General features: G+C 35.9%; 1 protein-coding gene across 1 annotated transcript; it reads right to left on the bottom strand.

The window, feature by feature from the left end:
* Positions 1-300: 300 nt before the first annotated feature.
* On the bottom strand, positions 301-25,235 carry LOC132152516 (von Willebrand factor C domain-containing protein 2-like). The gene is made up of 4 exons (XM_059561275.1): positions 24,729-25,235; positions 22,656-23,127; positions 10,264-10,393; positions 301-722 (listed from the first exon to the last, which is right to left on the bottom strand). The coding sequence occupies exons 2-4, from the start codon at positions 23,043-23,045 to the stop codon at positions 571-573; spliced, it is 672 nt and encodes a 223-aa protein (XP_059417258.1). The 5' UTR covers positions 23,046-23,127; positions 24,729-25,235; the 3' UTR covers positions 301-570.
* Positions 25,236-27,675: the final 2,440 nt, after the last annotated feature.

Here is a 27,675-nt window from a genome sequence, read left to right as displayed (position 1 = left end):
ATATTCTTGTATTTAATAAAGTAAAAATATTGTATTTCATTAGTGAGAATATAATGAGAAACCTTGGGAATAATTTGAGTTACCAAAAAAAAAAAAAAAAAAAACTCAATTTTGAGGCAAATGTAAAATGTGAATTTGGGTTAATTTTTATGAAAAGGCCAAAATAAGAATATGATATATAGACACACACACACACACACATATATATATATATATATATATATATATATATATATATATAATAGATTTATTTTAAATATAATTTCTAATTGCATTCTTTTGATTTTGGAGTGAAATGTTTTCATGATGTTCACCCAACTATGAACTCATCACAGGAGAAAAATGTGGCCTCAGTTAAAGACACTTGTTATGATTCTGCCAAGTACTTTTATGTGTGTTCGTGTTTGAGTTTACAGTATGTCCCATGTATCTCAGCACGTCCAGCCCATCTCAGTTTGCCAGAGGAATTGTGCTCCTGCCAATTAGTCCCTCTCTGTCATAAGGTGGGCCCTGCGCCGACAGTCGTGCCACACATCTCATTGTGTCCCTCCCTTCAACTCCGGAGGGTTTCTATGATGATGTCTGGCCATTGAGACACTCCCGGCGCAAGCACTGCGCAGGCTTCCACCAGTCCCCGCTGTGGCACCGACAGATGGTGCAGTCGTCCACCTTCACTTCAATGCCAGCTGGGATGATCGTCGTTCCAGCGAAGCAATTTGGCCCTGTCACATGGGGGAAAAGGAGGAGATTTTAAGGAAGCAGGAATGAGCAAGAGCTCACTGGAGCTTCTTTTGGGAGGGAAAGCCAGAGTGACTCGCGGGATTTCTGAAGGCAGAACAGACGTGTAGATGATTTTCACGGCCATGCACCGATGGGCTTGTTTTTGTAACACTAAAGCTCTTTTGCTCCTCTTTCTTCCTCTCTTTTTCTTTCTCTCTAATTTTTTCCCCTCACACACCCATCCTCTCACTGGGATACTTTGCATTCTAATGCACCACAGGCTGTAGGGACTGCTGAACAGTCATGCTGGCACTATGTGTGATCTGAGCACGCTCTACTCATTCTCTTCTATTGTGGCCTTGTAGCATTGTAGACCATAAGCTATGCAGAAAAACAGTCCATTAAAAATACATTGAACTTATTACATGGTATACTGATTTCAAAACCAAACCAATTTCAAATAATCACTTTTATCAATCACTCATATGTGCAGTTATTAATTAAGATCATCTCTTTCATTCAAAGCATGTTAAGGCCAGTTGTAGTCAGAAACGGTTCAAAACTTTGTGGTCAGTAAGTAGTATATTATAATATATTAAAATAGAAATGTATTTCACTGTATCACTGTATTTCAATCAAATAAATGCAGCCTCTGTAAGCATTAGAGACAAAAAATTTCTTTTAAAAAAAATCTTACAGAACCCAAACTTATTTAAGTCTGAAACCTGACTGCGTTTACATGATGTTAAAAACATAAATTATTTCTTTAGTCCGACTAAAATCAATCTTTATTTTGCACTTACTATTCACAGAGAAAGCCTGTTAATTAGTACTATGGACATCTTTGGCTGTAGCATCTTATGGTTTCTTCAGTCTCTGAAGTATTGAATGCCACTTTTTAAAGCTTGTATGCTAACACTGTAAATGCAATTCAGTTTTGAAAAATATGCTTTCTGTTCCATGGGCCCTATCAAGCCAAAACTGCTCTTTTTTTTTTTACTTATTTAGTTTGGTCTGGTTCGGTGAGATTGTCAAAGATACAGATTAGCAGTCATTAAACAATATTCGACCACATAATGCTGTTATTGATCAGTCAGAATTAAGAATTCCAAATAGCTGTGAAATGCGATTCTACAAAACTATGCAGATTTTCATTCAGTTAACAGCAGGTAACTTTTTTTTTTTTTAATTGTGACTAAACACACAGTGTTGTTCAATTACAAGGGTCTATTGTGATCATAATTTACAAGAACACTTATTTTTATGCAATTCCTCACTTCTTTGCCCCAATGAGCAGATATTAATGGCCTGCTGTGGATTAAACCCGAAGCGGTTGGTATAATTGCTTAGCAAATATCCATATTTACCCATGTAAAGTGGTAATGATCATTCCTAAATGACAGCAAATCAAAAAGTGGAGTAGGCTGACTATGTGTTGAATTAATTCCTGTGCTGAATTGGGCTGTAATGCCTTTTTTAACCATACAATTACAATTTCAACACAGCCACTATTGTCTAATGTTTTTCAAGATTATTGTATTTGTGCCTTGCAAGGAATTGACATGAAGGTATCAGGTTATTTATTTTTAAGGTATTGAATGCAACTATGCATAGTTTACTGTTATTACTAAAGTATGTATATGTAACATGTAATAAGGACAATAAAAACTTAGCAAAACCAACAATTATTTAAAGCAGTTAAAAAATTAATTAAGCTAAAAGCAGGGTGTGCATTTATAAAACACATTCTTAGATTTCTTAAAGGGGTCATATGATGATTCTCTTTGGAGTGTTACAAGCTGTTCGAACATAGATAAGATCCCTAAAGTTGCAAAGACTAAACTCTCAAACCTAAAGAGATATTCTATGTAAAAGTTAAGAGTCGTCCACGCCCTCCTAAAATGCCTCGTTTAACATGCCTCTACATATGTACGTCATTAGCTGGGTTTCCATCACCCTTTTTTTGTGCGCATTTTCAAGTATCTCATCAGAATTGAGTGATGGAAATGCTGAATTTTGAATAAAAATGCCTTAATTTGCAAAAAAGTTTTTATGCTCACTTGAGGTGGTTTTTGACTGGTGCGAAAAAGGGTTAATGCGAATAATGGGAAATGGAAATGCATTTGCTGAATAAATTCCTCCAAGTACATCGAAAAAGTCATGTGACTTTGTGCTATGGGATTGTAAACCCTGACTAACCAGCAGACCGATCTTGTTCCATAGCATCTGAAATGTTGTTATATGGTCATTCTGAAATGTCTGAGCAAAGTCTGTCTTCAAAGTATTTCTGTATAATTGCCTCCCAGAACTGTTAAACGACTGTGTTCCCAAACAGCAGCATCCATCTCTGAAAGCAATAAATGCATTCGTTGTTTCGTCTGCTCATTCCGAGATGCAAGTAATTTATCATATAGGAAAATTATTAGATCCAGTTGCTTCTAATATAATTTTCTTAGTGATGTACTGTATATTGGCAGTTTATCAGGAAGTGACGGTTTTGTTCTGTTTGACTCGTTGGATGGAAACTGTGCATGTTTGCAAATGTTTTGTTAAAAAGTTCGCAACTTTAGATGGAAACCCTGCTATTGTGTGGTAAGATTTGCACAACACCGCCTAAATGTTCACGTAAAGAAAGAAGGCGTTAACTTTTATTCTTGCTGTAGTATTGTTGCTGCTGGTGCCACCATGTCATGGAGACGCTGTCTGTTCGTTCTGAAAGCGAAACTACTTTGTTTGGTCTTCCAAATGAGGGCACAACTAGAAAAAAGTGGTTAAGTTGTATTTACAACCCTGTTCCAGAACAGTACAACCCAAATATTCATGTGTGTGCAACACATTTAACGGAAGACTGTTTCCTGAATGTACAATGCTGGCTGTTCTGACTCACAACCTGTAAGTATGTTTTCATATTTAAAGAATTTGCCACTGATGATTCAAACGTAAGTTTTGAGCAATGTAGAGTAACGCTTGTTATTTGTTGTTTCTCCGATCACAAATGAAGACAAATGGTTTTGTGTTTACACGGCGTGATACGCAACGCAATGTGTAAAAAGACTGTATAAGTCATTATAATCAGTAATTATGTCCCCACTGGATGCAAAAAATGCCTAGTTTGTAATGGATTTTATTGGTTTTATGTCATTGTGCCAGGACACGGCATCACAGTATGGTAATTACTGTAACATTTCCTTCACACGCTTGAGATATTCAGCCAATCACAATGCACTGGATAGCTAGCCAATCAGTGCACACGTTGCTTTTCAGAACGATGAGCATAAGAGCTGATTCAGATTGTTCAAGTTTACATATCAGCGTTACGAGTTTTTTATTGGCATATACTTTCACAGAAAATCAGTAACCCAGTTAACAGGAAATGTTCTTAGTACTTTGGCTAATATTATGGAAAGGCTCTCTCAAAGTTTTAAACAAATGTTCTTCCAGTAAAATTAATAGAAAATTATTTGTTTCAAAATGTTCATGGAAGCCCCCCTCCCCCAATTTTTCAGAACAGTCAAAGAACATTAACAACAAACATTCTCTTAATGTTAGAAAAATTATAAAACTGAATGTTCCCTTTATATTCGCATAACCCAGATTTTTTTTTTTTTTTTTTACATAACTTAAGTTTCATACCTTAAGGGGAACTTTAACAAAATGTTCTTAGAACATATTTTGTTTTTACCTTTAAGCAGAGAGGTTGTGACAAGGCAGGAGGTGGAGGATTTTAATGTGCCACTGTTAACAATTTCTTTGTAAACAGCAATTTCATCTGTGTATATGGGCCAGACATAATTTTAACATATGCACTTTTTATGATTATTTGATAATGGGATCTGAATAGGTTAACCATCAGCTCTGAAGAAGTGTATTCACCATACTCGGCCTGTTAAAAATCAGCATTTACAGAAGTAACGTTTCAGCATATATGTAAGGCCATTCTTGATGACAAGCAAGTCCTTGAAAGTACTTCTGGTTTGATGCGGCAGTATTACCTGAAATATAGTCTTCACTCTTTACTATGTCAGTAAAAGTCAGTGGTGCCGCACATTTCAAAAAGAGTTCAAGCCTCATGACCTCCCTTTTACTGTGGGGGAAAACAACTAGATTGCCTTTTAACCACATCACAGACATGTTAATAGACTTGCAACAGGGCAGCAGGGTTAGCGGTGCACAAATTGCTTTACTACCTACAATATTCTGCATGCTCCTAAGAGACCTCAAGGAGTCTTACATGTACTCAAATATTTGATTTCCATCAGTAAAAATTATGATCTGTTGGCAAAAGTGCAAAAGCGACCGTTCAAGGGGGGTGAAACACAGATGCGTAACTACTAGCCTAGCCAAGAGCAGTTATTCATCATCATATAGAAAAGAGTCACTATTGCAAGGACACCTTGGCCAGGTGGACGGGTACCAAACAGATAATGGATAAGATCGTGCTCAAAGCCATTGCTTATTGGCCCAGACATCTGTTTTAAGACTACTGGTTTATTAAGAAGATGAAGATCGAATCCTTGATTACAACATAATATCACATCGTGTAAGCAATAAGGTTGTAAGATGCATTTTTATTAATTCACAACTGCCAGTAAAAGGATTAGAATGAGAAAGCAATATTATGGTTAGAGGACTCATATTTTGGTTGCACATTATTTTACAGTACGTGTACTTACATGTACTTTTAGTGTACTTACAGTGTATTTATCTAAGAAAGTTTTGGTAATACAAGGTAACTACATGAAGTAGGGTTAGGTTTAGGAGTAGGTTCATGGTTAGTACCTAATTATTACATAGTTATTGTAATTACTATAATAAGTACATACATACATGTAGTATGTACATGAGGATCAGGACTGTAAAATAAAGTGCTTCCCATATTTTAGCCAGAAGCAACAAGTTGACGTTTAAAATGTCCTGAGGCATTTATCTAAAAATTTTAGTTTACAATAAAAAAACTGGTTCAATAACAGTACAGAATGTGGAAAACCTTGACTTCAATAATATGAACTTTCACTTTACATTCTCTCCGTTGCAGTCTGGATCTCTCCCAAAAATGTATTGGATTATTTTGACACACTTTTGAGTATTGAGATTTGAACAATATGATAAACATTTGATATCTTCTGCATCATCAATCTCAGACATCAAGGCTAAGAGAACAAAAGGAATGAAATTACTTTGAAACCAGAGATTTAATGTTGAATGGGGAGTGCTAAAACCACCAAAGTGATTACTTCCGTCTCTAAGCAAAGACACTTACGGGTCTTCGCAGAAGGTCCCAAAAGTGAACTGAGTGAAAAAGGCAAGTACTATTTGCAGTTGGCCTTGGTTCATTTAAGCTGTAATTGACAAATATATTTACTTTCACATTGCAATGCAGTCCAGTTAAACTCTTGAGTCTTTTTATAGTAACTAATATTGGCAAAAGTGTGAAAATAAAGTGAACCCGGAGTACTTTGCTTTGACAATGCAAAGAAGAATAGAACCAAACAATGGGCTTAAAGTGAATGAATCTCAGAGCTCTTACTGAAATTGATTCTGCATGGAGATTTATTAATTGCATGGTTTAGTATGTGAATACAGACATAACAGTGAACCGTACCGCCTTCATCCAGGCATGGGATGCATACAAACTGTATATGTACAGTAGTAAATATATTGTAGTTTATGCAATTTTGATTTTATTTTTATTAATTGTGCACCTTTACATAAACATATCATAGTCATCATCATAGGTGAAGTTACTCTGTTGCAGTGTAGGCCCACATCATTGCTCCTCAAATTAGCCTACAACCTACAAGTAAAAATTTACTATGGTAACCACTGAAGCTACTGAGAGATGGTTGCCCACGACTGGCTCACCTACATAGAAACATGGCTAGTTGTCTTTCCAGTAGTGCAGCTGAGCTTGGTATTGATGGACAAAGTTCTTGTTAAAATGGATTTTTAAAGGCTGCATCAAGTGCCAAGGTTTAGAAGCATAATTTGGTAATTAGCAATCAGTAGCAAGCCAGCACACTTTTCCTTGAGGCTATTTTGAGTTTTTGAGGTTCAAATTCACATCAGCAAAAAAGTACTGCATTCCTGCGAGGTTCATTAAGAGAGGATCCAAAACAAAGTGATACCTCACAGTCTTCTTTTGTTTTGACATGACATGGGACAGAGTCAGATGTGAGCTATATGTTTATGGATGTTGAGAATTGTGCTATAAAAAAACGATGCAGCCATGTCTGAATTTTGATTGACTGAGACTTGGCATTCCCAATGTCATTTTTGATCCTCTGCCAGCTCCGTCTGTGCTGGGATAAGTGTCTCTTGACATTTACAGTCTCAGTATGTCTATGTGGAACAATCTGAGAGAGATTACATGACAGACTGTTTAGAACAGCTCTTGACCAACGCTATTAGAATTGATTGAACTGAGATAAAGTCTCTCAAACTAATTATTTTCTTCCTCCTACAATTGCAACCAAATATAGCCAAGTGAGTTCTTAGATAATATATTATCTTTAAGATGTCATTTCAAACCAAAGCCTTGATTAAAATTAACAGGGATAGGAAGTTCTCTAATGAAGTTTGAGGACAGTCATAAACATAATGGTGCAAATACTGGTGAAAAGTTTTACTTTAAAGTGCTCGTATCGAATTTGTTATTGATGATATTATAAAAATTTTCTCCCTGAGGCCCACTTAAAACAATCACATTGAATTACATTATTTTGAGGTAGCAAACAGGTAAATTTAAAAAGAAATTCATTTAAAAGAACTGTCATTTCTAACTAGAAAAGTTTGCCAATGTTTGTATTTGATTTACATTACCATACAAAGTTTGGGATTGGTAAAACATTTTTAAATGTTTTTGAAAGTCTCTTATGCTCACTTAGGCTGAATTTATGTGATCCAGAAAACAGTAAAAAATAGTAATATTGTTAGTTTTATATACCTGTTTTCCTTGTTTATCATTTTAAAATGTAATGTAAAATGTAATCTATTCATGTGTAAAGCTGAGGTTTCAACAGGCATTATTCCTTAAGTGTCATTTGATCCTCCAGAATCATTCTAATATTATTATATAGTATATATACTAGTATATAAATATATATTTTTTATTAATTTAACAGACTTTTTATTTTATTTGTATCTTTTTAAATATATTTATTTGATACCTTTTAATGAATCTTTATGTGACCAGAATGCAAAAAATCTTTTTTTCCAGAATGCATTTATTTTATATTTCTTTGATTTACAATTGTCTAAATTTCTTTTTCTGTTATTCAATCTCAGCTTCCTGTTGTATGTGGCCAATTCAATTTAAATTCCAGCTTATAAATTGAACTGAAGCCAAGTCTTCAGTTCTTCATATTGCCTGACCCTGATATATACACTATATCTTTGAGTGAGAAGTCCATTACTTAAATACAGTACTAGGACAGAAAGTATATATATATATATATATATATATATATATATATATATATATATATATATATATATATACAGTACAGACCAAAAGTTTGGACACACCTTCTCATTCAAAGAGTTTTCTTTATTTTCATGACTATGAAAATTGTAGCTTCACACTGAAGGCATCAAAACTATGAATTAACACATGTGGAATTATATACAGAATTATATACATAACAAAAAAGTGTGAAACAACTGAAAATATGTCATATTCTAGGTTCTTCAAAGTAGCACCTTTTACTTTGATTACTGCTTTGCACACTCTTGGCTTCTCTTTATGAGCTTCAAGGTGTGTCCAAACTTTTGGTCTGTACTGTATATATATAAATACGTTGAACACTTTTATCTCAAAGTATCAAGTAAAATGTAATCCTCCTGATATGACCCCTTTAAAGATCCCGGAAGCGGAGTTAGTTATTTCCTCCAGGGGACGGGCTCCACCACAGCCTCCCTAAAATGCCAGCACCACAAGCTCGTCACCGTGCCATGTCTGCCTGGATTAGTTCTCTTCCAGGCTGTAGGCGAGGTTTGTGTATCCATGCGTGCATATCTCTGGCTGTCTTTCTGTACTAGTAAAGCAGAAAGTCACAGCCAGTCTCTATTTAGCAACTATACCTTACACCACATTTCTGATTGTAATGTGGATCCTGGAGAATGTAGGTCAATATGTGCCAGAAGGGAAAAAAAGAGGGAATTGCATAGATTTTAAAGTTGCACTTAGAAGATTAGATATGATTTTTCTTTACAAATGTATTTTCAAACATGTCTCCTGAGGCGCTCTACAGAGAAACTTTAAAACTGACGACTCTGAAACTTGATGTAGTTTTTTCTTGTTCAAATCTATTATTGTCAACAATGGCTGTCTGATATATATTTTTATATTTTTAAGTTCTAATAGTTTTTGTAAGTAAAATTAAATGTTCTTTTAAAACCAACCCTTAATTAAAGACAATATTTTATATAATATCAGTGTAGAAAAATAATGTTGACATTTTTAACGTTCACAAATTTACAGGTATTATTATTTTAGATCGTTGATTTGGCCCTCATGTTATAGATTTTCCTTTTCCAAAAAATCATAGTTAAGTTTATTGCATTGGACTAAAACCTTTTTTTTTTCATTATGCTCAGTTTTTAAGTAAATACTGGCAAAATGATCCAAACATAATATATATGTATATATATATATATATATATATATATATATACATATATATTATGTTTGGATCATTTTATATATATATATATATATATATTATTTTTTTTTTTTTTTTTTTTTTACTTTAAAAACTGAAGTACTGTACATAAGCTCATATCAGTGAGGCCTACAGTCAGTTTTGATACAAAATCTGTGCTAACTGAAAGAAAAGTTGACAAAAAGATTGAATCCGAGATTTGGCATAATGAGAAATTTACAAGTAATTTTAAAAAGGCTGGTAATTTTTGACCTGGTAAACCAAATTAAGTAAAGGATTTTTTTCAGCACAACACAAGGGTTAAATCTATGTCCTCTACATGTTGTTGATCAACATTGTATTAATCCCACTGATTCACTGAGCTTACACTTGTGTTACACTGTGTTTGTGCCTCTGTATCGGACTGACTCAGGGATATCTCTTGCCCTTGGCCATCCAGTGAGCCATTGGAATCCAATAATTGTAATTTTGGAATCGGGCCTTGCTGATGAGTGCATCAAGACACAGGAGATAGAGGAGTCCCCATTGGCCAATTAATCCTTCTTAGCATGGTCTTAATCAATGGGAGACTGTTTATCTGAACCAAATTTCACCTCTAATCGAGCAGAGGATTGGTAATCAGAACTCACTATCTGGTGATACTGAAATCTAATAGAAAGTTTTAGTGGGGTTTCAACAACCTGTGCATAGAGCTTTCTGTTTATATCACACTGTCACATCCACCTCACTGCTATTTCTTGAACCCTGATACATGCCAGTCAGCGGAACAATTCCCTTTCCTTTGGGATTGTGGAGAGAGTCCTCTGAGGAATGCTCTAAAGCACACCTTGGAGGTATTTTCGTCTTCTCCATAAAGCTATAATAGGAAATAGGCCGTTCTTACCGCTTTTACAGATGGGGCAGCACTGTTCTGGCTCATACACTGGGTTGACGCACTCCGGTACTGCACAGTCAGCGACCACACAATGCACCTCGTTATTTGGCTCACAGCGGCACCATTCACAGGGCGAAGGCTAGAGAGACCGAGAAATATGATACTGTGAGAGACTGTTACAGGTAAGACATCACAGTTAAAGTCAACATGAAATTCAAAATGACCCTATTTTTATATATATACTGTATAAATGAATGTTATTCCAAATAAAAACACTGTATGAAAGTACCTGCTCCATGTCTCCCTTTTCAAATCATCCCTCCAACCTTCTGGCTACTTTGTACACTACCGTTCAAAAGTTTGGGGTCGGTAAGAATTTTGCATGCTTTTGAAAGAGATCTCTTATGATCTAAGAAATCTCTTATGCCAAATTTACACTGCAAAGATGACACAAAAGTGCTTCTGAACTGGCATTTAGGTGCTGCACACAGACTGTTTAATGCTATTGAAGTGTGGCATAAATGCATTTACACAGCAATTGCACCTTTATAGAGTACTTTGATTCAGGGGACTGAAGTGAGTAGAGCAGGAATAATTTAGTCTGGCTTTTATGCAGCATTAGATCTTTACACAGAATTTTGAGCAGGCACAGAGTAGCCTTAACTTGGCTGTGTAAAGATTCCTCAATTACTCTCTTATACCAATTTATTTGATCAAAATACAGTAAAACTGTGAAATATTATTGCAATTTACCATTTTAAAATGTAATTTATGAATTTTCAGCAGCCAGTACTTCAGTCTTTAACGCCACGTGATTGTTCATATTCAGTGCTCAAGAAAATCCTCAATGTTGAAAACAGCTGTGCTGCTAAATATTTTTCAGGATTCTTTAATGAATAGAAAGTTCAAAAGAACAGCATTGTTTTGAAGTAGAAATATTTTGTGACATTAGAATGTCTGTCACTTTTGATAAGTTTAATGCACCCTTGCATTCTGCTCTAAATGTAATAATTTATCCAATTTTAAAATCTGATTTAAAAATAGTTGCAATATCTAACCAGTGAACAACAACAGATGTAAGCGGAGACCATCCTGTTTAGGGCATTCTTCTTGGTGAAGAAAGCCCAGATTAATATGTGATTAGTCCTATATTGGATGTCTGTAATAAAATACACTATTACACCTGCTGAATATTACATGTACCCCAAAAGGCCATAAAATATTAAATTTTAAACCCATATAGCCTACTGTGCCTTGTAAAACTATTTAGAACAGTTCTCTCTTGCAGAATTACAAATCCTAAAGTGAAGTGACATGCAGCCAAGTATGGTGACCGATACTCAGAATTCGTACTCTGCATTTAACCTATCCAAGGTGCACACATACAGCAGTAAACACACACCCGGAGCAGTGGGCAGCCATTTTTATGCTGCGGCGCCCAGGGAGCAGTTGGGGTTTCAGTGCCTTGCTCAAGGGCACCTCAGTCATGGTTTTGCCGGCCCGAGACTCAGACCCACAACCTTAAGGTTTGGAGTCAAGCTCCCTAACCATTAGGCCACGTCTTCTCACACTGATCCACAAATACTACACTGAAATTTGGTTTTATGTGATTATTTCAAAAACTCGACATGTATTACTTTTACAAACCCGATTCCAAAAAAGTTGGGACACTGTGCAAAATGTCAGTAAAAAAGGAATGGAATAATTTACCAATCTCATAAACTTATATTTTATTCACAATAGAATATAGATAACATATCAAATGTTGAAAGTGAGACATTTTGAAATGTCACCCCAAATATATTGGCTCATTTTGGATTTCATGAAAGCTAAACATTCCAAAAAAGTTGGGACAGGTAGCAATAATAGGCCGAAAAATATAAATGTACATATAAGGAACAGCTGGAGGACCAATTTGCAACTTATTAGGTCAAAAGGCAAAATGAGTGGGTATAAAAAGAGCCTCTCAGAGTGGCAGTGTCTCTCAGAAGTCAAGATGGGCAGAGGATCACCAATTTCCCCAATGCTGCGGCAAAAAATAGTGGAGCAATATCAGAAAGGACTTTCTCAGAGAAAAATTGCAAAGAGTTTGAAGTTATAATCATCTACAGTACATAATATCATCCAAAGATTCAGAGAACCCAAGTTGTTATCAGCGCTCAGTTCAGAAGCCTGCATTTCTGATGGTATTGGGTTGCACGAGTGCGTGTGGCATGGGCAGCTTACACATCTGGAAAGGCACCATCAGTGCCATCCAGATGTCATCTCTTTCAGGGAAGACCTTGCATTTTTCAACATGACAATGCCAGACCACATACTGCATCAATTACAACATCATGGCTGCGTAGAATAAGAATCCGGGTACTGAAATGGCCAGCCTGCAGTCCAGACCTTTCACCCATAGAAAACATTTGGCACATCATAAAGAGGAAGATGCGACAAAGAAGACCTAAGACAGTTGAGCAACTAGAAGCCTGCATTAGACAAGAATGGGACAACATTCCTATTCCTAAACTTGAGCAACTTGTCTCCTCAGTCCCCAGACGTTTTCAGACTGTTATAAAAAGAAGAGGGGATGCCACACAGTGGTAAACATGGCCTTGTCCTAACTTTTTTGAGATGTGTTGATGCCATGAAATTTAAAATCAACTTATTTTTCCCTTAAAATTATAAATTTTCTCAGTTTAAACATTTGATATGTCATCTATGTTGTATTTTTAATAAAATATTGAAATTTGAATCTTCCACATCATTGCATTCTGTTTTTATTCACAGTCTGTAGTGTCCCAACTTTTTTGGAATCGGGTTTGTACATTTCACAGATTTTAATATTCTGCAGAGGCATCTTTTGCAGCAGTACCAGCTTTAATTCTTTTGGAATAAGTATGTACCAGCTTCCCACACAGTTCAGGTATGTTTTTAGTCTTTTCTTTTTGGCTGCTGAGTCAAACGATGCTACTTCACAGTTTGTATGATAATGTTGGTGGTGGGCAGTGTTAAATTTGCATTTCCCAAATAGTTTTGAATTTGGCTGAAATCTTACCATAAAAAAATGTTTATTGTTTTAATGTTAAGAAAATATAAATTTTTGTGGGTGAGCTAATCTTTATTCATCCAAAAACTCTTTATTTTATTTATTTATTTTGCTTAATGGGTACTTGTTTCCCATTTGTGTCACAGTGAACACCAGTGTTGTGCCGATTTATTTGACTAATTCACCTTTACTCCATTCTCAGTTCCTGAACTCTGCAGCTTCTTCAAAGTGACTGATATGCTCTCTTTGGTTTCTCTCACCGGTCTCCTTTATGTTCGCAAAGAGAGTTTTGAGGTATGACCTTTTCAAGGAAGTGTCTAGGTGGTTTGATGTACTGTATCTTCCACATCCTGATAATTGAACCAGCAATGTCCACTGGGACATTCAAACTCTCAGCTATTATATTGCACAATTTTATTTTCATTTATGCACTTATTTCATCTCCAAAAAGTAGTATTTTTGAAATATTCTCTCGTCTTTATTTTCACAGCAGTCCTTTAGAATAATGGTTCCTTAACTGTGGGGTTCCTCTCCAGAGAGTGTGGAAGTTATTTTAATGATTCACAGGTAGGGGCCAATTGTGAGGCAACTTTGTCATCGTTATGCAAATGTAGAAATTATGCAGCATGGGGATTGAAAATTTATGCAAACAGCATATATATGGTTATGTATAACATAAAACATATCTAATTTAGTATTTCAGTAGTAAAAAAGAGAAAGTTCTAATAAAAAGGATATATATGCCTATGTCATAGTCCGCTTATCTGATATATATACAGTACTGTGCAAAAGTCTTAGGCCACTAGTATTTTTACCAACAAAAAATGGTATTAAGTCCGTTATTTATATCTTTGCTGTAGTGTGTCAGTAGTAAATATCAGTTTACATTTCCAAACATTATTTTTGCCATTAATTGTAATAATCCAGTGAGATATTTGTTTGCACAAGGAGTCTGACAGCTGCCAGTTCTCCACACAGAGATCTGATCTCATCATCATCAGTCCGTCTGGAATAACATGAAGAAACAGAACAAACTGTGGCAATGTCTCCAAGACACTTCAAGATGTAAATGTAAATGTAAAACATGTTGTTTTGAACTTTCTATTCATCAAATAATACATCGAATATCACTGTTTCTGCAAAAATATTAGGCAGCACAACAGTTTTCAACACTGATAATAGTAAGAAATGTTTCTTAAGCACCAAATCAGCATATTAAAATGATTTCTGAAGGATCATGTCACAATAAAGACTGGAGTAATGGCTGGAAAATTCAGCTTTGCCATCATAGGAATAAATTACATTTTACAATACATTATTGTAGAAAAGTGTTATTTTAAATTGTACTAATAAATTACAATATTATTGTTTTTGAAGTATTTTTGAATGAATAAATTCAGCACCGGTGAGCAAGAGACTTATTTCAAGAACATGTTACTAATTATTACATAATTATTACTATGAATACAATTAGGAATGTAATACTAAATTAAAATCTTCAATTATTGATCCTTGTATTTGAATGTACATATTGTGATATATTATATTGTTGCACTCTAGTGTTTCATTCATGAATTTCTTGTATTCACAGAGGTGACACTGACTGTAAATGCCAGCGTGGATCATGGCTGAAGGTCTCAAGGACAGACAAGAGATCAGGACCCCTGTCCTGGCAGCGGTCATGCCCTTCAGTCTCTGCACACTGTATAAGTGGCACGGACACTAATAATCCTCTGTTCTCCATTGATAACAGCATCTGGTCCATTGGGGCAGGAGCTTGTGAACTTGCCCATACAAATCATTTGTAATTGTGCCAAACTCCTCGTAGAGCCAACACATTGCAAAAAAGGATACAATGGGCAGCAGTGGGTATAAGGATCTAGTTTTCATAGCTTGTCTTGAATAGAATGCTGAGATTAACATTCTCACTCAAAAACTGACAATGAACTTGAACCTTTTACTTTAATAAAGACACTTGAGCAAAGGCTTAAATGGGTATTATGAGATTCAAAGTGTACATGCAGTACTACTGAAAAAACATCCTTACAATGTATTCATTGCATTCATTCAGTACAGGACAAGATGGTCACAAAAAAGACTGAAAAGACTCTTTGTGAAGCTAGGCCAAGATCACTCTAATTGTAAAGGCTTTACTCTTCTCAGAATTATCTACGTATAATATCATGTATTATTCTGCTACATGGATCCAACAAAAATGTAAGCAAAACAACTGAAAGGAAAATTGTATTTTCCTGCTGAAAAATACACATTAAGAAGAATAAGAAGGCTTGCTGGTCTTAGCAGGCTTGGCTGGGCTAGCTTGTCTCAAAGCCAGGCCAAGCAGATGTTCAGCTGGTGTACCTGCTAGATGTAGGTTTCTTAAGCTGATAAGCTGACACATGCCTAAAATCTCTCAAAAACCAGCAAACCAGACCAGGATCAGAATGGTTTTAGTTGTTTCTTCAAAAGGATTTCAAATGCACTAAACACAAAAGTCAAGCTTTAATACATTAATTAAAAATGAATGATTACTTTTGTGTGTAGAGTAGAATAGCTATTTTATATATTGCCTATAATATAATTGCATTGGACTAAAACTTACTGACGTGTCTCACACAGGGTATTTAACAACTTCCTCAAAAACATGCATGGTTTGCATGTTAAACTTCCTATTAACATGCAAACCAAAGCAAGCATATCCTGCACATGGTGATGAGGTCCCTGTTCTAGCGATTATAACATTGCTACTGTACATGCATCAGTCTAATAGATTATATACTGTGGGTGTGTGTATGTACAGCATATATACATAGAGCAGTTCACTTATAGGAAAAAGATATATGAGAAGTCATGCTTCCCATGTTGTCTTAAAGCAGTTGTTCCTGGTGTAGAAAGAGAATGATGTATTTGGCATTCTGCAGGTAGCAATCTCAGTCTGAACATTTATTGAATGGCAGTATGAGCACAATATTCTGTAACTGCACAGGGTTACACGTGTAAAAGGACGTAAGGACATTTTTGGTCCGTGTCCGATTACATTGATTACTTCATGGTTCATGTGATTAAAAAGATTCCATTTCTGAGGAAACGCCTCAAGTATTAGGATGAGTTAGCTCATTTTATACCTGACCAGTTACATTTAGATTCATCAATGCTGCATGAAACAGTTTAACACTGATGGTTTTATCTCGCCATGCTGCAGAGAATGAGGAAGCATAGGAAGCATGAGGAAGTTATTAACTGATAACACCAGTCACAAAAATCTATCATATGGCTTAAGAAGACAACTTACAAGTCATAAGAACAATCACTTTCTTGTTTTTTTATTTTGGGTCCTTATTGGACTTTGACAGATATGGTCACTTCTATTTTGTTCAGCAGAAATTCTCATTTTATGTCCCACAGACAAAATATCATCTGGGAAACATTCCAAACTATGGGTTTGGAACACCATGAGGGTGAGTAAATAATGACAGAATTTCCTCTATGGGGCCTCACCACAGAATTGTGTGGGCATACTGGCTCTGAAGTGTTAAAAAGATGTTAAAACCGTTTATATTCATTAATGGTGCCACTGATGGCTCATATGCACTAAGCTTGAGTCATCAGATCCTCATGAGTTTAAGCACAGCTGTTGAGCTGCATAGTTTTGACAGCATTCTGGGAAATCAAGTTCCAGACATAGGGGTGACTTAGAGGCTCATGCAAAATGCTTTCAGAAAATGTTAAAGATCATGGTGGGTTGCAAAGGTTGCATTCTTATAAGACTTTTTTAAAACAACACCAGGATCGGGGAATACAATATGGAGAGGATGGTGGGAAAATTAAGATACTGAAGTGACCACTGATTTCAATTTGAAGCAACTTGAAAATTAGATTAAACTTGCTGAAACAATTTCATAGTTCCAGTTTCTGCCGGCCTACTTGTTAGCTTTTAATCAGTTTTTTAAATTAAAACCATGCTGTTCCTCAGGCAGTTGGATCGGAAAATCAATTTAAGCTATTTATTTCAGGTGCTTTTTATAGCTATTTCCTCTCACAGGTGTCAGAGTTTGCGAGTACAGTCACTAATTACTGCTCACTGTAGTATATGCAGATTAGAGGGCAACTTTGTCTGTATGTATTTGCATCTGAGAGAGAAAAGAGAGATACATGTTATAGTTGAAATATTTCTAAGCAATAAACTATAGAAGCCTGTTTCCGCCACAGAATAAATAAATAAATAAGGGTAATTATGACTTTTTCTCACAATTTTCTCACAATTCAGACTTTTTCTTGCAATTCTGAATTAATTTATCAGAATTCGTACTATGTTTCTTGCAATTCTGAGGATAAAAAGTGAGAATTGTGAGACATAACAGAACTGTGAGAAAAAAAAGTTAGAATTGCAAGGTAAAAACTCTCACAATCCCAAGTTTATATCTCTCAATGTATTTCTTGCAATACTGACTTTTTGTTCACAAATTTTTTTTGTTTATTTATTTTTTGCAATGGAATAAAAACAAAAATAATTCAGACTTTTTATCTCAAAAATCTTTTTCTTGATATTTTGTGTTTGTATCTTACCGTTCTTCTCAGATTTGACAATTGTGTGAGGAAAATTCACAATTACCTTTTTCATTCTTCTGTCCTGTGGTGGAAACAAGCTTCCATACTAAACCGATTACTCTACATATCTGTTTTAATTAAGTTGCTGCCTCTCGACATTGATAGACACTGCCTTGTATTTGATGGAATTTAAATGGACATTTCCTCATTAAATATTCAGCATGAGAAATGCACCGCTGCCTTTTCTGAGATGCTGGTGCACTGTTGTTTTGTTGAAGCTTTGAGCGATATTTGTGACAAGACAATTCTAAACATTGAAGAGCCAAAAGTGTTATCTGATTCATTTACAAAAAAAATTTTTCTCGGAATGCTTGAGGATTCAGCATGAAAAATCCAATGAAAGTGTCCACATATGAGACCTTATAAAATTGTCTAATTTTATTTTGCGTATTTTATTATCTACAAGCCATTTCCTCAGATCTTAATTTATTCACCGTCTCTCAAAGGTTTTCCTCTTTCTGGTGATCCCAGGGACATAGATGGGATCGTTCAGAGCTCATATCCCAGCCCTAGTCTTTCTGCCTGGGATCTGAACTCACCCTATAGCTCCGGCCTCTTGCTTGCAGCGGTGAAGTGACTCCCTTCCACAGCTGCTGGGGAACCCTGTAGGTGAAACACCTACTAAGGATAAGTTTCAGAGCTCTTAGGGAATATAACACAACAGCAGAAAAGGAACCACTACAGTACCTCCAAGCACCCACTGCTCCAAAAAATTAGCTAAATTGACCACTAACCATATGTTTTATATGTTCTTACACTGCCAGTATAATACTGTATATGTTGTTCTTGTGTCAAGTGGCCCCAAAATGTATTTGGACACTTTTAGATTAAACTATAATCTGATTTCTTTAGATTAAACTATAAACCAAGTATTATCTGTAAACAATTTTTTTCAGAACTAACTACATTTTATGCAGTTATTAACCAACTGGTCCCACTACTGTGGTAAAAGGATCTTATGCTCACAGAGACTTCATTCAGTTGATCAAAAATACAACAAATCAGTAATATTGTGAAAAAAAGAACAGCATTTATCTGAAATATCGATATTTTGTAACCTTAATGGCTGGTTGCATAAACTGCTTAGACTAGCTTTAAAAAGTTAGTCATATATTTTTGTTTCTTGACTGGTCATAACTTTTTTTAAGTCAGTGACAAAAAGGTAGATTGGTCTAATTTTAGTCCAAAAAGTGAGACATCACCTCTTGGCTAACTAAAACTAGTAGACACAGTCACATCTTACTGACCCCACATTTTTTAACCATAATGAGTGTGTGCGCTTGTGCTTGCTTGTGTATTTTTCTTAACTTAATTTTTATTTTGCAATAATCTATTACAATTAATGCATATACACTTTTAAGTGATGCATAAATGTCCAAATACTTTTTGTAAGCACTGTGCTTGTATTTGATATATACATTTATTAAATTATTAAAACAATTCAAAAATTCCTTTTAATATAATCTAAAATAGTTGGTTTGGAATCCTAATGCACTTTTACTCCAGAAAGCACAGAGGTGCAGAAACAGAGCAGAGAAGTAATTGGCCATTATAGTTTATTCTCTCAAGGTTTCGATTGACAGGATTATACGAACATGCTCTTCCTGAGCTTTCATTGGAACATTGTAAAAATCAAGACGTATTGGTAAGAGCTATTGCCATGCTTTAGAAGTAATGTGATTTAACTCTGTTGTGTTGGTATAAATCCTATAGCTCTTTCAATCATACTCAGTCTGGAAATCGTGACTTTTAAAAAGCTACATAACTGTCTGGGTCAAGCTGGGTTACACATGGGTCAGTGTGCATGGCTTTGATAATGCACTTCAAGTCTTTCACTTCAAAATCTGTCACCTGGCTGTCATTTGCAGCAATTAGTAACAAAAAAAAAGGCTCTGCTGACTGATTGGTCTGCCTCGTTCTACAGTGAAAAGCTTTCTCGATGTGTAAGATTCATATCTCTGTGGGGCTCCTCCCACTCCTGCTGAGCCAAGTAAATACAGTCATAGCTAAAGAACGGCTGAGGAAATGCCAATGTAGCCCACACCAAAGGTTACCCTGTCAGCTTCTCTTAATTGGATCGGCTATCAAGCCCTGTGATGCCCTTTGATTCCCATTCGCAGCGGGACCTCAGTACTTGCTTTTTAATTCAAGGAGATCTCACTGGACACTATTGAGTGATTATGCCTCGTTTGCTTAATGCACACATCAAATTCAGAGCGGAAAACTGATCAAAAAGAGACTTCTACTAGTTAAGATTTACTTGGTTTTGTTTATGGGTTTTCAACCAGGGTCTCTCATGACGGGAGGTAATCAATAGAGCCAGAAAAAAAAAAAAAAACATTTTAGAGATAAAAGATCGTACGTTGTCCTTCCATTCAAAGTTGAGGAGAACAACCTGTATTGATGGACCTGATCTTTTGACTTACATGGGCAAATATGTCTAGCTGAAGTATGCGTTGGTCGGCTAATCGGGCACCTAACAAAGATGAATTTGATTTAAAAGTCTCTGAGACCCTAATGCCAATTATGTAATTTAACCTTCTTGTTAGTCACAAAAAGTTTCCTTAGATGTTGGTGCCTAAATGAAGTGCTCTAATCTTGCCAGCTTTAGATTCTAAATTGATTGGCATTAGCTGGGCTTCTAAAAAATTAAATACTCAAGTCTTTGTTTACTGAGAGACATGGCCAACTTATGTGGAACTGAATATGGCTTGACACCTCAAAGAAAACACTGTGCACTGCAATAAAATGCTGATTTTGTCTAAAAGCAGCTCTGAAGCTTGCCAGCCCCATGTTGATACAACAGAACTGGTGAGTGATAATGTAGCAGTTGTTGTTGGATGGAAAATTCGTCACTCAGAGTGATGAGAGTGAATTGCATAGACTTTCCACCCCACTGTAATCCTGATATTAAACATTGTTCTGGTTTTGATCTTCTGGTGAAATAGTTTAAGATAATAATCTTTGCAATACATTTAGTGTCGGGAGACAGGTTGCCTAAAATGGCCTGAATTTACATGATCTCAAGATCACAGTAAATGAATCAGATGTAAGAATGAGATGAATGCTAATGATATCTTGTTCTCTGGAGAGAGAAGTTTCAAGATACATGCTGTGCAAAGCCACGAAAAAGATCCAAAGCATTACAGATAAGATTAAATACATAATTACCAATGTGGCCAGTGAATAATAAAATATCAGAAACATCAAAGAACATTTCCTATGGTCTGTTCCTTTTCCTTAATGTTATTTTAATCTTAAAATATCTTTTTGAAAAGAGGATTTTGTTCAGTCATTGATCTTTACAACTAAATATTGCACTTTTAATACAAAAATATTAAATATTTATTTAAAAATGATTCATTAAAAAATATTAAACCACAATGGATTAATTGAATATGAATATATTTTAAACAATATTTATATTAAGATTTAAATTACTGTGACAAAATCTGAAAATGCCGAAGGGTACAGGATTTGAGTTCTCAAGAGATGAAATCCATAAATGGATAAGTGCAGGAAACAATCCTGCCCACTCCCAACTCACAAGGTGCACTTGTGAGGTGGAGTCCAAAGACTCATTTTGTGTGTGATGATTTATTGCTTTACCCTTTGTTGATACCTAAAACTTATTTTAGAGTTTGCACTTGCTGAAACAGCCCACTTTAATCCTGGAAATGAGCTTTGTGGGTGAAAGTAAAACATGTTTACTGTTATCTCATCAATCACTTTCCTGGTGTTGCATATTAAATTCTCTGACATTGTATCTTAAACTCATTACGTGTTTAGAGAATTAATACTTCTGAGAGTCTTTCCATTATGTGAAAATTAAATATGTATGACCTGCTATTTGCAACCCTGCCAGTGGAAATGGACCAAAGTAAACAAGGGTCCTGTTGATGTTAGTCAGGATTTATTTGCAGTATATTACATATTATTAGATGAATATCTAGTATTTGCAACTGCTTAATAGACTACTTATGTTAAATATGTGCTCTGCTGACATGAGGCATAACACCAAAGAGCCAACAACATGTTAGGTCTGATAAAGTGGTCATGAAATACCAAAAAAAAAAAAAATCATTTATTTTTCAGTCCAATGTCTTTTGAATCTCAAACTGGCCAAATGGTTAATCAAGCAGCACAACATTTATGTATCTATCTATGGCTGATGTGTCTTTTAAGAATGCTTCAGTGCTTTGTTGTATGATTGATGGGTTTACTGATCAATAAAAATAACTTGAACTAAAATCAAGAGAAAATGCACAGTAGTTTTAAATGGATTGCTTTGTCAAGTAGATTGTTTCTATAGCACAGCTCTAATCAAATTACAGTTGATAGTGATGGATAGGCCTTGTCATGATGAACCTCTAAAAGTAAAACAAGCACAAAACTATCCCACAATATCCAATACTCCACTCATGCAGGGACACACCCACACAAACACATAAAGCTGCCTAATTTTCTTGCATATATTTGAGGACATAGTGGTGCAATAGTGTATATGTGGTTTTACATGATTTTGATGTGATGTGAGAATTTCAATGATGTTGTCATGTCTTGAGGTTGATTTGTTTAACTTGCAGGCTTGATTATTAATTTCAAACAGTATAAAGTAAATTTCAGTTGGAGTGCAAGACACACTTATTAATTAACCACAGGCATGTGTGATACTCAATGCAATGCTAAATTCATAAAACAGCCTCATATTCTTTCATAGACTAATTATTTTGTTAATTGGGAGGCAGCATGATCCTACCTTGAACTCCTCCAGGATTTTAAAAGTCTTCCCTTTGTATTCACAAAAGTTTTTGACCTCCTTGCATTCGGGGCAACACCCGTTGTGTTCCACCTTGGTGCACTTGGGGTGTATTTTAGGGCACACGGGTTGGTCACAGACAGGTCCATCCTCCGTGCACACGCACGGGCAGTTCGAGTGGCCCGGGAAGAAGCGTTCCCCGAGCTTGTACACGAAACCACTGTCATCCACGCAACCTTTCCCTCGGTAGTCATCGAAAATGATGTCATTGTTGGTAGTTCTCTCGGCCTCGTCCGCGGCGGGATAGTCCTCATGGCCGACAGAGGCCGGCGAGACAGCGGCGTTCAGGGCGAGCAGCACGACGCAAATCGCCCGGAAAAAAGGGCCCATCCTTCGCCGCGGCAATCTGACGCATTCAAGGAGAGTGTCTCAGGTCCCTTAAGTTGTAAGTCTCCATGCTGCAAATATGATACTGAAAGAAATGTAAACAACCCGTAGCTTAATAATTAGACATGCATTTTCTTTACCTTAACTAATAAAAAGATCCTCACACTACACGTTAATGATCAAAGTACATTTTGCTGATAGAAGTAACCACGTATAGGGATGAATGTGGAGTTTTGTAAAAATGTTATTCTATATTTGTTTGTTAGTTTAGAAATATATGTCAAAACTACAGTAAACTGTATAAACAAGTGTCAATCTCACACTACTAGTGTGAGTTTTAAAGGTTCAAATTTACTTTTAGTCATAAGCATTTCTTTTGCAAATGTTAAGTATAGGAATTAGCCTACTTTAACATAACAATATTGGAATGCTAGCTTTACAAATAGAAATATTTTTATTTACAAATATAAAATACTAACATTTCTTAAAGATTAGAATGCTAGTGTGTGTGTGTATATATATATATATATATATATATATATATATATATATATATATATATATATATACAGTATATATATATATATATATATACACACACACACTGTGTTAAACATCTTGTCAGTCGCGATATGAACATGTAGAAAGCAAAATAGACATGTTGTATGTTAAATTAAATAATCTGAGTGAGCTGGTTCAGGGTTACAACAATCTGCAAATCAATTTGTAAACCAGAGAAGAAATTTTGCTTTCTAACTATTTTCCCCCTTGCTGTTGTCTTCTCGTGAGAATCGTGATAATGTATGTTAGTGATTTCATTCGTGTCGCTCATTTCTAGTTGGTTAAGCTGATGGTGTTAAAACGCACCCAGTGTAACAGCATTCCATACAAAATGATCTCTGGTATCTCTCCATACAATTTGATCTCTGCCATTTGTTTCCATACATAACACACTGAAGATACCCATAGACTGATGAAGAGTCAGTTCATATAAACGAGGTGTGTTTTCCACCTACAGTATGTAATGATTGGTATTAGTAAACTCTGGATCAGGAGGTGGTGAGGATATTACTACAAAAGAAAGGCGTGTGTACGGGAAAAGAATCACGTAGAACAAAGTCGGTAAATCAACACAAACAAAAACCCAGTTAATCACAGGCATCATAGACAGTGCTCAACAAAGTTAGCCAGGATATCTGTTTACCAAAAACAACAGGTCTCCACATTCTAATCCCTCATAGCACTGCAGAAAGGTGTGCAGTGACCATGTCCGTAGACTCCACATTCCTCCAAGAGTCCTTAAGAAACGACACGGTTTCTGTCATTAACAAGTGCGTAATGGGCTTTGATCCAAATTCTTCTTCACTCGTGAAAGCACGAGAAATTAACCATAAAACGGCATGAGATTCTGGTCTTGAAAAAAAAAAAAAAAACGGAGCTGCCAGAAGAAAGCCCTTTAAAGAAAGAGTTTCTTTTTACACTGAAAGATAGTCTAGTATTGAAAATACGTCTAGTCTATAATAAATTGACTGCTTCTGGCTTGCTGAATGCATCTGTGCAGCTTGCCTTAAATGTAGAGAGAAATGAATTTAAAGTAATTAACATTATCATGGTCATAATTATTATTGCATTGAAATATTGCAACGAGCACGAATGCATTTTAACCTAGTGGCTGGATAGACTTACCGCGTTGAAATGTCTGGTTCCACTTTGTTGGAATCGTAATCAAGCGAGCAAGTGCACCTTCGAGATGATAAGACCAGAAAAATCATTCCATTTCGAATTGGTGCAGAAATTTGCTTATTCCAACAGAAAAGATAATCCGAATGTCTATAATATTTACAAATGAAAGCTGATCATGCCCACTTCAGAAATGACATATCCAGAAACGCAGTTATCCTTCCCCGATCATTAAGTGACCTTTCAGAATATGCAAAAGGAAGGAAAAAAGATCCAAAACATCTGTACAAATGTACTTCCTTCTCGTGATCATTTAGTCATCCGCGGCATTTATATTAACTCCCATATACTGCAGGTGAAACAGTATAACGCCATTTGGTCTTCGGCACCTCCCCCGAGAAAACAATTTCATGTCAAGTTAATAAACGAGAATAGATTCGAATCATTACGTTTCCCCAGTGCGAAAGTAAGTTTATCTACATTGGAGATGCTCGCGCCGCCAGAGCAGAGAGAAAAGAGTCGTCAGAGACAGCGCTACTAAGTTGAGTGCGGAGAGGAATGAGAACAGAGGAGCGTTACATCTTCAGTAGGTCGCCTCAGTGAGTTCAGCACCGTCGAGCGGACAGCACCGGTTCCGCAGTTCAGCACCACGGACTGCACTTAATTATGCACACGTGTGCTGCAATCGTCTTTTTGCTTCTCTAATCATGAACGATTTTGCAAAACGTGCAACAGGACAGTTCCTCTGGACCGTAGGTTATGCAAGTGCTCCAATCGTCTTGTTGCTTCTCTAATTATGAACGATTTTGCAAAACGTGCAACAGGACAGTCCCTCTTGACCATAGGAAATATTTTACTACTCTTCTCAGCTTTTTTATTAGTAGATAGAAAGAAGTCATTGAATCGAGACCAGTCGCTAACAGTGGATCTCATGTAAACCGACAGCGTAGAAATATGCAAAATTGTTGTGCAGATGGTAACCTATAGGGGCCACTGCATTACTGTATTTGATAGCGAGCTGAGGGTGGACAAAGCAGGCATTGTTTATAGTGCCTTCTGTGTCCTTTGTGCACACGTGTAAATAATGAAAAGCTGATACTAACTTTTTACTGTGTGTTATCATAGACCAATTGTCTTTACACATAAATGCAGTGTATTTATTTATTTTTGTCTATCTATCTACACACACACACACACACACACACACACAAACAGACTTGAAATTGTGGTTCATGGTCAGGTAATGTGTCATAGCCCCCACAAATTAAGTTGATGTAAATTTTTACACATTTTCAGCATATAAACTCTTCAAGGACAAGAAAGTATCTACCTCATTTTTTATCACGTTATCATATACATAATTTTATTTTTCAGTAGGGGGCGATCTTAAAATATCAACTATGTTACCAGGACAGCAAAAGACTGACAAATGAAAACTGTATATTAGTAGAAATATCAGCATTAAATTGTCTTTCTAATAAACACCTCTTGTAGTTTCATTATCTAGCGATAGCTAAATGAACTGCCAAACTGTTAACCTTGTTGTTTTTTAAAAGGCACTAACTTATATTAAATTTGGCCAAAAATGACACAAGTGCAATTTATTATTATGCAATTTATTTCAAGACATTCTTTGTCTAATAGAACATTTGAAAATCTAAAAATACTTTAAAACTGTATTTTCAAAATAGAAGAAGGACACATTTTATGAAATGACCCATTAAGTGTATGTGCTCTGAACTAAAGCACAAATTATACAAGTAGATGTCGAACACAGAACTGCATAATACAAGCTATTTCAGTTTGTGTTTTTTTCTTTTCACTGTTTCATTACATTAGTGGTCTCCAGGACCAAAAAAAATGACAGCTTCTGCATTATCGTTGTTCTCATGGTAACATAGCAATCAAATGGTGACACTGGCAGCTATTATTGAATAATCACACTCAGTTTGTGTTTTCCTCCGACACTGAAACCACTAGGCACCGCGGTTCTGCAGTTAAATTCAGTCTGTTTCAAAAGTGCTCCCATGGGCAAGCTCAATCACCTATTTTCTTCATGAATGGAACATTCAATATAATTTCCAAGGCCAATAAAATGGGTCCAAACAAAAACAAACAATAACATTGCATAATTAGCTATTGACATATCCATAGAAACTGATAAAACAATACCAGTGGGTTATGTAATATCACATTGTAGATCAACAGGTGAACTTGGTGAGGTTGGGTTATGTGAGTTTCACCCTTGATTACAAACATCTAAACCCACAGATGGCAGCCCATCTTAGATACATGTTGTTCACATAGCAGAACAAATCAATAGAAAGGTATCTAAAAGAAAGGACACACGCTTTGCTTTTAAATGTGAAATTTCTGCTAGGTTATCTGCCCCTGAAGATACATTAGTCCTGTTTCGGGAGAGTATGTTTGGGCAAAGCCAAACATGAAAAACTATTGCTTAAAGTCTTCATCCCAGTGTGACTCTATTCAAATAAGCATACCTCAGGGGGAGACAGTCTAGTGTGCCTTTGACTTAACCTTCACTCTCTTTTCCTTTGCTAAATCCCTCTTTGGAGAAAATATAAGTTTGCTACACTGACGGCTAATGAATAAAGCTAAATACTTTATCCATATCTAAATATGAAATGCAATGTGGAAATCATTGGTCAGAGCCAGTGAATGAGTGTTGTGTCATGAAGCGTATGCCTCCTCCCTGTTCTGAACTTGCTAGGCATGTTTCTCACAGAAGCACCAGGTCTCTCAGCACACCCGTCACATCATGTAGGAATCAAGTGTGTCTGATCGCTAGTGATGACATCACTGGTAATTGGGGCATGTTTTCTCACTTTATTGTTCAGAGGGTGTCATCCCCTATAAACAATCTCACCCTAATTGGCCTCAGCCTTTCCTGCCTTATGAAGGGTTCACAGACAGGGTCAGATTAGGGTCATCA

This window comes from Carassius carassius, chromosome 11 (assembly GCF_963082965.1).
Source record: "Carassius carassius chromosome 11, fCarCar2.1, whole genome shotgun sequence".
Classification (NCBI taxonomy): domain Eukaryota; kingdom Metazoa; phylum Chordata; class Actinopteri; order Cypriniformes; family Cyprinidae; genus Carassius; species Carassius carassius.
The sequence above is the reverse complement of the archived record's forward strand: the minus strand, read 5'-3'. Positions and strand labels throughout refer to the sequence as shown.

Excerpts from the sequence above, each read along its gene's own strand:
- LOC132152516 (XM_059561275.1), bottom strand. The coding sequence starts at position 23,045 with ATGGGCCCTTTTTTCCGGGCGATTTGCGTCGTGCTGCTCGCCCTGAAC. Across the intron at positions 10,394-22,655 it reads AAATCCTGGAGGAGTTCAAG|CCTTCGCCCTGTGAATGGTG; the intron begins GTAGGATCATGC and ends CGGTCTCTCTAG. Across the intron at positions 723-10,263 it reads CTGCCCCATCTGTAAAAGCG|GGCCAAATTGCTTCGCTGGA; the intron begins GTAAGAACGGCC and ends CCCATGTGACAG.